General features: G+C 34.6%; 1 protein-coding gene across 3 annotated transcripts; it reads left to right on the top strand.

The window, feature by feature from the left end:
* The first annotated feature begins 269 nt into the window (after positions 1-269).
* LOC104116284 (disease resistance protein RPV1-like) lies at positions 270-12,056 on the top strand. Of its 3 annotated transcripts, XR_011411487.1 has the most exons (7): positions 270-1,172; positions 5,340-6,465; positions 6,984-7,415; positions 7,799-8,914; positions 9,780-10,286; positions 10,769-11,643; positions 11,773-12,056. XR_011411487.1 is itself a non-coding variant. In XM_033661343.2 (6 exons), exons 1-6 carry the CDS (start codon positions 700-702, stop codon positions 11,396-11,398), a joined length of 4,278 nt encoding a protein of 1,425 aa, XP_033517234.1. In that variant the 5' UTR covers positions 270-699; the 3' UTR covers positions 11,399-11,693. The 3 variants fall into 3 exon arrangements, 2 of the variants coding, with proteins under 2 accessions (XP_033517234.1, XP_033517233.1); XM_033661343.2 differs by lacking the exon at positions 11,773-12,056 and having other exon boundaries at positions 6,990-7,415; positions 10,769-11,693; XM_033661342.2 differs by lacking the exon at positions 11,773-12,056 and having other exon boundaries at positions 10,769-11,693.
* Positions 12,057-12,294: the final 238 nt, after the last annotated feature.

Raw genomic sequence — 12,294 nt, 5'->3', positions numbered from 1 at the left:
CATCATATTTTGCTAGATTGTTTCCGGATTTTTAAGGATATTTTTGTTCAGATTATATCTTTACATAAAAAAATGATTAAATTTCAATTACTTTTGAAACTGTGACTATTTTTTAATTACCAATTGTAAATCTGGTTATTTCTCTTTTTTCCCCTAAAATTATCCTCATGTTTGAAAGCCCGTCTGGATTCAAGGGAAAAAAGAGTCTTTTTTAATTGTCTTGAGTTTAATACCTAGATGATTAACAATATTACATGGTAAAGTTTTTTACATTTTGATGTGAGATTTACAAAGTGACAAAGAATTGAGTGTTGTGTTTAATTCGACAACATAAATTTGACCTTCCAATAAGTCTGAAAAATTCACACATAATTAAGTAATTTTAATGTGACGAAAAACTAATTTTGTAATTTTATTATTATGACAAGTAAATTTTATCCTTAAAATTAACCGGTAATTCAAATACCACCCATTATCTTCATCGTCCTTCACGGACACAAAAGTTACCATGTGAGTCTTGTCTTGTCTCTCGTCACTTGAAGTGAAAAATCTACCCCCAGAAAAAAAAGAAAAAAATAAAAAAATAAAAAAGAAATACAATAAATTCCTTTTATAACCCTTTTCCACTGGCTGCTACTGGTACATATTCAGCTACGTACTGTAAGCAGAAAGCATTTTGACAGTACTGAATAAACATCAATGGAGGAAATTCAGACCACAACTTCACTCCCATCGCTAAGGCTGAATTACGACGTGTTCTTGAGTTTTAGAGGCGAAGATACTCGCGAAAACATCACTAAAAACTTATACGATGCCTTATACTCAAAAGGCGTCCGAGTGTTTCGAGACACAAACGGGTTAACTCAGGGCGACGAGATCGCACCAGGTCTTATGGACGCAATCAACGATTCAGCTGCAGCTATTGCTATTATTTCACCCAATTATGCTTCGTCGAGATGGTGTCTAGAGGAATTAGCAACGATTTGTGAGTTGGGTAAACTCGTTCTGCCCGTGTTCTACCGGGTTGACCCGTCGGATGTTCGAAGGCAGAGAGGACCGTTTCTACATGATTTTGAGAGTTTGGAAGGAAGGTTTGGAGTGGAAAAGGTGGTGAGATGGAGAAATGCTATGGAAAGAGTTGGGGGAATCTCCGGCTGGGTTTATTATAATAGGTAATAATAATTTCTCTCTCTTTCTATCTTCTCTCTAACCAATTGGAATCAAGTTACAGATTAAATATTATTAATTGAAGACACCCTAGACATGTGATTTGGTACAAATTAAATAATTTGCCATGAATATTGGCAGCCCTAAGTTCGATGTAGTATACAATACACGGATTCAACTGGACCCATAACCTGAGTAAAAATTTGTATGTAAAAATTCATCAAAATTATAAAAATAATAGATATGAACTCATAACTTTAAAAATATAATGGATTCAATGTTAAAAACCTTAAAATTGAATCCATAGGATTTAAATCCTGGATCCGCCTCTCGCCCTAACGTCTGGATTTGGTGCAAGATCAACCCTCGACGGTTGCTCCAGCATAGACACTTGACAACACTAGGATCGTTGGTTGATTGATAGGGAGATTATGATATCCACATAAAATTCAGAATTATTAAAATAATACGAGTATTTTTTTTTTTGGCTGTTCAAAATAATAATGTCGGTTCACAATATTTCTCTTTTCCTCGTAACTAAAACTCGGTTCGAGTTATATGAGAATCTGCATTGTTATTTTAAGCAAGTCATTTGGTTAACTCGCACTAACAAAAATAATCATAGCACGAATTTCAACATAACTAATAATTTGTTTATTCTAATTTATGTGGCACACTTTTTTTTTATTATGTATCAAAAAAAATGTAATTTTTTTAATATTTAGAAGCAGCTTAACTTTGAAATTTTGTTTTTACATTTAATGAAATTATTTATAGCTACACAAATATTGAAGGATTGATTTAGACCACAAATTTCAAAATATATTCTTTCTTAAACTCTGTACTCAGTCAAACAGTGTCATATAAATATGTAGGTAAGGAAGGAGTAATATATTTGATCGGTTGTAATTTAAAAAAATTGAGCAGGTAACTTATAAGATAGTGTTTGGCTAGCCATACTCCGGAGAGGTTCTAGGATATCAAGAAGATGGGTTGCACTATCACAAAAGGTGGATGCAAGATTTAAAATTGACGTGTTCAACCTTTAGATTTAATTATAGAAATTTTACAGTGACAAAAGGAGAATTATGATTTCCTTTTTTGATAATCATGGTATAAGTGCCAACTTGTGCGCACCTCGACTAATTACACATGATATCTGTCACCAACAACAGATATCAGGTAACTCTATCCACCAAGGTTTGGATAGAGGAAAAAAATCACCTAGTATTTTTTTCCTCCGCTGGGATTTGAACATGACACCTCGTGGTTTTCACCTACTACATTAACTATTAGGCTACACCCTTGAGTGCAGGCAGATGCGGAGCTAAGATTCAAGTTTATGAGTTCAGAATTCTAAACATTTTAAGTTACTGAGTTCTAAATTATTAAATTATAATTAATGAATTGTGTTTGAATCAAAACTACTGAATTCGCCGAACTCCTAGCCAGAACACCGACTCCGCCCCTCAGTGCAGGTGAATAGAGATTTCAATGTGCCAGACTGGGAATGTTGAAAGGATATTAAACCAAAACAAAGAAAGGAAGAAAAAATATTAAGAACTTAGTAGGCGTTTGGACATAAGAATTGTAAAATTTAAAAAAATGGTGAAAAATATTTTCAAGTGAAAATGGTATTTGAAATTTAGAGTTGTGTTTAGACATAAATTTCTGTTTGGATTGTTTTTGAAGTTTTGTGAGTGAAAATTATGAAAAACAGTTTTTTGGAGTTTTTCAAATTTTCGAAAATTTCAAAAATGCATCTTCAAGTAAAAATTGGAAATTTTACGAAGAAACGCTGATTTCGAAAAAAAGTAAATTTTTTTTAGAAAAAATTTCCATCAAATTTTATGTCCAAACGGGCCCTTAATTAAATGCAAGAAGGAACGTGGTCATTCCCCGCGACAAAATAATTCTTAAAGTAAATAGTCCCTACATCACAATCTCTAACAATATGTGTATAACTAAGTCATAAATTCGACTATAGATCCGATCATCCGACTGACTTGGAAGTTGGAACTGCAGTGTCCCCATGCACGCAACAATATTTAAACTTGGCCTACTTTACAAATATTATTTTGTGTAACCAGAATCTTAACTCAATAAAATACGTTTGCTTAATTTTAAAGTTGTGGTGGTCCTAGATGGGGTTTGATTATTTTATTTCTATATAAACAGGTGCAGATTAATGAGCAGCTTTTGAGTTGCCCGTGTATATTAGAGCTTATCAGTTAGTATCACTTTCAATTGCTTACTTGTGCTTTTAATTGGTTTTTTATTTAGTATTTATTTTCAATCAAATAAGGTGGTTAATTCAACTTCATTGTTCAGTAGTGTCGGACTTTATTAGCAGTCCTAATGGTTCAAGGACACCGTTGTATCATGCCAAAGAAAATCAAGAATACCTCAACAATATGGAACAATTACCTACTATAGAAGAAGTAATAGCCTTTTCTTTTGTTCTTGCGTACAAAGAAAAAGCTAACAGCTTAATCGTGATGATTATGAATCTCAAATTTCTTTCTAATAATTATAAACGTGTTCTTTTAATTAACTGCTCACTATTATTTTCCTTAAACAGAGATATGCTAGTAACTACTTAACCATAAAGCAAAAGATTAAATAATTGAAAAGTAAATTATATGAGGAAGAACACTAGTCTCACTTGAAGTTAATTTGGGAATGAGTTCCAAATCTCAGCTGAGGCAAAAATATTAGATGATTTTTTCTTATATGTCCAAGTTTTGGTGGACATAGTTACCGGATACATGTTGCTGATAAGAGGTGACAGGTATCCCGTGGAATTAGTCTATGTGCGCACAAATTGGCCTGCACACTACAGATATAAAAAAAAAGGGAAATGACTAGGGTTGAGCCATACGCCCATGCACACACTGGGCCGAAGCCACCTTTTGCTAAAGGTTGTTTAATTCGTCGAAATATTACAAAAAATTACATTGTGTATATAAGTAAAATAATAGATTTTAAATATATATAATATATATCGAACACCCTCAAATTGTTTTTACTTCTTTCAAGTCTTATTACCTTTAAAAAAAATTCTGGTTTCTGCACACACATCTTTTACATATTTGTTGAAATCATCCCTTTTTATCGTGAATAAAATTGTCTTAAGCAAGGAAAAGATTACACCTAGGAAAAAGAAAAAAGAACAACTATCTGAACCATATTCACATTTTCCCGTATCATCTTCGTTTACATCTCAACTATCTTGTATAAGGTTTTAGGAAAGAACTTAAGTACAAGAATTCTTACACAATTAGTGTATTTAGCATGCTGTATCAGGTAATTTCTGATATTTTCCAGATTACCATTTATGAATCCCAATATAACAATAACAAAATAGCCAGTGTAATCCACAAGTGGGATCTAGAGAGGGTAATGTGTATGCAGACCTTACCCCTACCTTATGCGATGTAGAGAAGCTGTATCAGATAGACCGGTTTAAAAAAACAAAGCAAGTTTGAGGAAAAAGAACCAATAGTGAAGAGGCCATGTTGGAAATACCGAAGAAAAGAAACAATAACGACAATAAAATAATAGATAGCCGACGCAAAGGAAACAACATGTAATAAAGAAATTACAGAATAGAATAATACGAGAACAATAAAGGAGGAGCAGCTAAGGTGCTCCAAACTGTCACCATGCCTCTCCCACAGGAAAGTGAGGCATTGCTCTTCGACTATCTACTAACCTTCTACCCTAATCCTCGACCTCCATACCCTAATCCCAATAATACATGTAATTATATGTTACTCCCTCCGTTTCAATTTAGATGATTTATTTTGACTCAGCATGAAGTTTAAGAAAAAAAATAAGATTTTTCAAACTTGTGCTTTTAAAAGGTTAAGGGATAAATGTTTTGTGGGGTCATGACATTTGTGTAGTTATAAAAGCTTATCATTAAGGGTAAAATTGGTAAAATGAAGAGTTTAAATTTGAATTATTTCCAAAGTTAGAAGTGTGTCATTTATTTTGGAACAAACTAAAAAGAAAATTACATCATCTAATTTGAAACGGAGGAGTACTATTTTTCAGTGATCTGATTGTATAAAAATTTCTCATTACATAGAAGTTAAAATCATAAAAGTTTACTAGGAAAAGGAAGACCTTCCAAATTAACAATATTGATGTTTGCTTGAAATCTGCAGTGAAGAGTCACAGTTGATACAGACTTTGGTGAAAAGAGTTTTACAAGAATTGAGCAATTCCCCAATATTTGTAGCTCCATTTGTTGTTGGAATTGACTACCGTCTGGAAGAACTCATAAGACAGTTAGATGTGAAGCGCAGTGGTGTCAAGATCATTGGGTTGCATGGAATAGGAGGAGTTGGTAAAACAACTCTTTCTAAGGCTCTTTATAATAAACTTGCTTCTCATTTTACACACAGGGCTTTTATCTTGAATGTTAAGGAAATAGCTGCTCAACAAGGCATTGTGTCCGTTCAGAAGAAAATAATACAAGGTCTTTTCCCGAGCAAGGTCTTCTCCTTCTCCCCTGGTAATGCACATGAAAGAAGAGTAAAATTCGGACGATTTCTTCAAGAAAAGCGTGTCCTGCTCGTCTTAGATGATGTAGATTATGTAAATGATGATGTAAGCATATTGAAGGCACTAATTGGAGGGAAAAACTGGTTCTTTGAAGGGAGCAGGGTTGTTATTAGTACTAGAAACAGAGGAATTTTGCTAGAAGACATCGTTAACGAGACATTTGAGGTGAGAGAATTGGGTGGTCCTGACTCACTAAAACTATTCAGTTACCATGCATTTAGAAGACAGGAGCCATTTCCAGCTTTTGTGAATATGTCCAAGCAAATTGTCTCAATCACTGGAGGGCTACCCTTGGCTCTTGAAGTTTTTGGTTCTTTCTTGTTTGATAAAAGAAGCGAGGAGGAATGGCTAGATGCTCTAGAAAAGCTAAAACAAATTCGCTCTCCACATCTTCAGGAAATCTTGAAAATAAGTTATGATGGTCTTGATGATGAAGAGAAGTGTATATTCCTGGATGTTGCATGTTTATTTCTTGATCAATTAGAAAAGAAAGCTGAAGATGTAATTGATGTGATGAAAGGATGTGGTTTTAGAGCCAGCATTGCATTTGACACTTTAACTGCTAGATCATTGATTAAGGTAATTGATGGTGGGGATTTGTGGATGCATGACCAGATAAGAGATATGGGAAGACAAATTGTTATACAACAAGGCATTTCAGATCCCGGAAAGCGCAGCAGACTTTGGGATGTTGCTGATGTTTTGAGTGTGTTACAAGGAAGGAAGGTATGCCTTCTTTACGATTTAACTTATACGTGAAAACGTCTTTTATATTATCAGTACATTTTGACATGTTGTAAGAGTTAACCTGCCTTGTTTTTCACGTTACTAATCCAACTCTTTACGAACAGGTAGTTGTAGTTACTTTAGGTGACCGGATAGTGTAACGAAGTTAAATGGTTTTATTATATAGTATACTAGATTTAGCGTCCTGTCTACTTCTAGACCATGGTCTCATAACATGTAGCGGATTTTGGAGGTAAGAGATTAATAAAAGAAGACCCTTCAGCTATTTCAAGTTGTAAGACAAATCACTAGCTAAAAATGAGAAAATCTGTAAATCAGGATTAAAAGCATTTAATTTGCACTCCCAACACTAATGTTAAGTCTTAAACACTTCCAGACATCTTGTATTATTAATTTTCTTTCTTAATACACTACAAGGACTCCCAGTTTTTTTCTTGTGTTTTTGTTTTCTGCTAAACTTACATTTTATACTAAACAAAAAGAATTTGTCATGAAAGCAACAGGGGACACAGAACATCCAAGGGATCATCCTGGATCAGTATCAGAAGCCATCATCAAAGATTAAAAGCACGAAAGCAATTACTAGAGAGCATTTTCAACAAGTTCCCACTTTTACTTCTGCATTAGCTTACATTAAAGAGTTGTGCAAAGAACAATTTCAAAATGATGCAAAAGAAACCAATGATTTGGTATTGAACACTGAAGCATTTGATCCAATAGTTAATCTGCGGCTACTCCAATTCGATAATGTGAAACTAGAGGGAAATTTGGGGAAGTTACCTTCTTCACTAAAATGGCTCCAATGGAAAAGGTGCACACTTTCAAGCTTTTATTCTGATTATTATCCAAGTGAACTTACCATGCTTGATCTCTCAGAGAGCCAAATAGAGAAGTTTGGAAGCCGGGAATGGACTTGGACTCGCAAAAAGGTATGCTTTACGTGTCATGCTGATGAAATACTGATTACATTTTTCAACTATTAAGCTTTTACATTTTTGACATATATAATTAATTAATGTCAAGTACTTGCTGATTTAAGGGTGATGCTCTGGCAATAAAGAAGCAAAAATATGACCTTACCAACAAAAAAAAAAAAAAGACACTAAAATATCTCTTTATCATCTATGATCATTTATTATTACAGCATTGGTTATTAGAGAGCTCATAAAGGGAATTCATAATGACAGAACTTTAGTTATATACAAATTGATTACCTGAATTGCATCCTGTAGTTGATGAAAGTCCTGATATGCTCTCATTTCTTTTAATCTCAAATATAGATTATTTATGCATGCTTCTCTAAACTTTGCAGGTGGAAAACAAGTTGATAGTTATGAATCTCTCTGGTTGTCATAAAATAACAGCTATTCCTGATTTATCCACGCATAAAGCATTGGAAAAGTTGATAGCTGAACGTTGCAGTGCATTGCAAAGGATTCACAGAACAATTGGGAATCTGAAAACTTTACGTCATTTAAATTTAAGAGATTGCCGCAACCTTGTTGAATTTCCAGGTGAAGTCTCCGGGCTGAAAAATCTTCAAAAGCTGATACTCTCGGGCTGCTCGAGATTGAAACAGTTACCTGAAGATATAGGCAAGATGAAGTCCTTACAAGAACTTCTATTAGATGGGACTGCTATAGAGAAGTTGCCTGAAAGTATATTTCGCTTAACAAAACTTGAGAAGTTAAGCTTAAGCCAGTGCCACTCACTGAAACAACTTCCCCGGTTCATAGGAAAGCTAAGTTCTTTGAAGGAACTCTCTCTTAATGGTTCTGCTTTGGAAGAAATACCTGATTCTATTGAACATTTGCAGAACCTTCATACATTAAACTTAATTAGGTGTGAGTCACTTGCTGCTATTCCCAATTCTTTTGGCAACCTCAAATCTTTAGCAAATCTCTGGCTTTATGGCAGTGCAATAAAAATGATGCCAGAATCTATTGGTTCTCTGTATTATCTTAGGTCCTTATCGCTCGGAAACAGTCAGCATTTAAATGCATTGCCTGTTTCAATTAAAGGATTGTCTTCTTTGGTTGAGCTTCAAATAGACAAGGTTCCAATTATTAGTCTTCCAGATCATGTTTTTGGTGGACTTAAATCACTGAAGAATCTTGAGATAAGGAACTGTGAGCGCCTTGGCTCGCTTCCCCACTCCATTGGAGAATTGTTAGCTCTTAGAACAATGACTCTTACCAGAAATGATGCTATTACGGAGCTGCCAGAATCAGTTGGGAATTTGCAGAATCTTGTCATATTGAGATTGACCAGATGTAAGCGACTTTGCAAATTGCCAGCTTCAATTGGGGAACTAAAGAACTTAGTACACCTGCTAATGGAGGAGACTTCAGTAACAAAATTACCTGAAACATTTGGGATGCTATCGAGCTTAATAATTCTGAAGATGGGAAAGAAGCCTTTCTGCCAGGTACGCGCTGGTGAATTCATAGTTATATTAAATCATGGATATATGTATGTGTGTGTGGAAACTATGAAAACTAGTATACATGTTATATTTTGAAACCATGTTTTCAAAGAATTTATAACCTTACACAGCTTGTTTGGATGATTGTTACCCATTGTATCGTATTATATTGTTATCCCAAAACAATGTTTGTTTTGATTGTTTATTTAAAATTGATTGTATCGTATTGTTAAATCCATTGTTCCGGAACAACCAAAAGCCCCATTTTATGAAACAACCGATTTGGTATGGTGTGATCATTTCTTATTTTCTTTTCTAATTATGTCCTTATTTATTACTCCATAATTCTATTTAATCATTTAATTTTTTTTATTTTAACTCCAAATCTCCAACCTATTGACCTACTTTGTCTTCTTTCCTCTTTTCTAGAGTTGTTTGCCCAGTTCTTTTTATTATCCAAGTCTCTGTTCGATTCTTTGTCTCTTTTCACCGTTTTAATTTTATTTGGTGCTGCTAATATTAGTTAACCTTTTTTTTTTCCAGGTTTTTGCTCTTGTTTCCAAGCTACGTAATTAATGATAAATTAGTAGAAAGAGGTTTTCTTAAATTATTTTTATGTGTAATTCTTGATAAATTTTATTTAAAACAGTTGCGGGTATTTTAGTGAATTTATCAATTACAGTACTGTACGATACAGTCAAACCAACAACAAAAATGTTATTTAACAACAACAAACGATACAATCTATTCAAACGTTATATTCATAAAATGATACAGTACAATACAATATATTATAAAACAATGGATAACAATTATCCAAACATAGTGTTAAACTCATAAAGATTAAACATTGGATCTGCCTTTGCAGGTATCACAAAGTACTGAAAACACAGAAGCAGCTACCTACACAGAAAGGGAAACATCACCTGTTGTGCTTCCTTCATCTTTCTCAGAGCTATCCATGTTAGAAGAACTTGATGCCCGCGCGTGGGGAATAGTTGGGAAAATACCGGATGATTTTGAGAAACTATCATCTTTGGAGATCATCAATCTTGGTTTCAATGATTTTTCCTATCTCCCGTCTAGTCTGAAAGGACTACTTTTCTTGAAAGAGCTCCTTGTTCCCCACTGCAAACAGTTGAAAGCTATTCCTCCTCTTCCCTCAAGTTTGCTCAAGATAAATGCTGCAAACTGTGGAGCACTCGAGAGCATACACGATATCTCAAAATTAGAGTTCTTGCACGAGCTAAACCTTGCAAATTGCATGAGTTTGGTAGATATCCAAGGTATCGAATGCTTGAAATCCTTAAGAATGCTACATATGGCTGGATGCAATGTCTCCTGTGCCTTTATGGTTAGAAGCAAACTTGATAAGGTACTGTTTTCTCCTATTTAAGTGTGTGCGGTACGACGGAAGTTGCTCTCTACAAAAAATATATTTTTGTGGAAAAATGTTTCCCGGTGTTTGGTTGCTAAATGCAGAATTCAAAAACAAAATATATCAAAGACTAATAATAATATTTGCAAATCATAGAGTAGTTTGATGCAATTCTTGAGTATTGCAGATTGATAATAATGTCTAAGGGTAGGTTAAAGCAATGATATGAAGTAAAGAGTTAAGATAATTGAGAAGGAAAGTTACTTCCCCCAATTATTTTCTCTTTTGGTAGAAATGTTTTTCCCATGATGATATTTTTCGGAAATAAAACACCAAATAAATGACTTACTTTCGAAAAAAGTTCCCCCCCCCCCCCCCAAAAAAAAAAAAACTGTCATACCAAAAACACTCTTTGTTTCATTCAACTTTTTGCCAAAACAGTACTTACCTGTTAGGCTAATGAAAAGCTTCACTCTCAGGTTGCTGTGAAAAACTTGTATAATTTTAGCATTCCAGGCAGTGAAATCCCAAGTTGGTTAACTCCAGGTGAGGTGCATTTCTCAAAACACAGAAACAATGAAATTAAAGCAGTGGTTATTGCCATAGTTGTGTCAGTGAACTGTGCTAAACCAGATGATTTAAGGGATGAATTGCCTGTAATAGCTAACATCCATGCAAAAATCGTTAGAGCAAATCGAGCAGTTTATACTACTGGTATGTACTTGGTAGGAGTCCCAACTACACCCGAGGATCAAGTTTACTTGTGCAGGTACCAAGATTATCATCCACTAGTTTCTATACTCGAGGATGGTGATATAATACAGGTGGGCTTGGGCAACTTTCCCATTACTGGGATTGAACTGAAGAAGTGTGGAATACATTTAGTTTATGAAAGTGATGATGATTATGAAGGTAATGAGGAATCATTGGATGAGAGCCAACAATCTGTATCAGAAAGATTAACAAGGTTTATTGGGGCTTCTAATACAGAGAGCAATGTATTCAGCTCGAACTCAGCTCAAGAAGATGGAGAAGAGGAAAGAAGGCATAACTATTTTAGTTTCGTTAAGGAGATTTTCTGTGCTTTAAAATACCTTCTCTTTAGGTGATTTGCAGCCTTCCTTCTAGCACGAAGGACTTTGTATTCTCAAGCGTTTGCTTCTCCCAACTGCAGAAAGCTCAAGTTTCTACCTCAACTTCCCTCAAGTTTGGAATGGTTAAATGCTGCAAACTGCTCCGCGTTGGAACATGTATCTAGTATATCAAATTTGGAATATTTGGTAGAACTCCACTTCAGTAATTGCAAGAAGACAATAGATATTCCTGGCATTGAATGCTTGAAATCTTTGAAAAGGTTGTATATCATCGCGTGCTTTGCTTCTATAAAAAAGTGGATTTCTAAGATTCTTTCTCCTTCTCCCCTCTTAGACATCAAGATTATGTCCACATTTTTATATCAAGTTGACTAGGACTCTGAATGCAGGATTGTCTAAGGCATATTAAGTACCTCTGTGTTCCAGGGGATGATGACCTTCCAGATTGGTTTATTGAGGAAGTACCTATTAGCTTCTCAATTCGTAAGAAATGTGATATCAAGGGGGTGATCATTGGTATAATGTTAGAATCAAGCTCTTATCATTATGCCAAAAATTATAGGTGATAACAATGGCGCAACTTTATTTTTTACTGTGCAAAGTCTTCAATGGATACCGGGGATTTGGCCCCTGGCTAAACCTACTAATGATAGAGGTGCAGTTTCAGCTTCGATTAACTGAATCTCAATTATCTCTGCTCTCATTGTGCCTATAACGTAGCTTACCCCTGAGAAGCACACACTATAATAAGAGGCAAATTCTGATTAGCAGCCCAAGCCCATCAAGAAATAAGCCCTATGTTCAAATACGACTCCAACTTGCACAGGAAAAATGGCTAACAAGTTTTTGGGCGGGTAATTGAAATATAGCCTGCGTTTGTAGGATAATTGAAAAATAGTCATTATTTAATG

This window comes from Nicotiana tomentosiformis, chromosome 10 (genome assembly GCF_000390325.3).
Source record: "Nicotiana tomentosiformis chromosome 10, ASM39032v3, whole genome shotgun sequence".
Classification (NCBI taxonomy): domain Eukaryota; kingdom Viridiplantae; phylum Streptophyta; class Magnoliopsida; order Solanales; family Solanaceae; genus Nicotiana; species Nicotiana tomentosiformis.
Note: the sequence above shows the minus strand (reverse complement) of the source record. Positions and strands in the feature narration are given on the sequence as shown.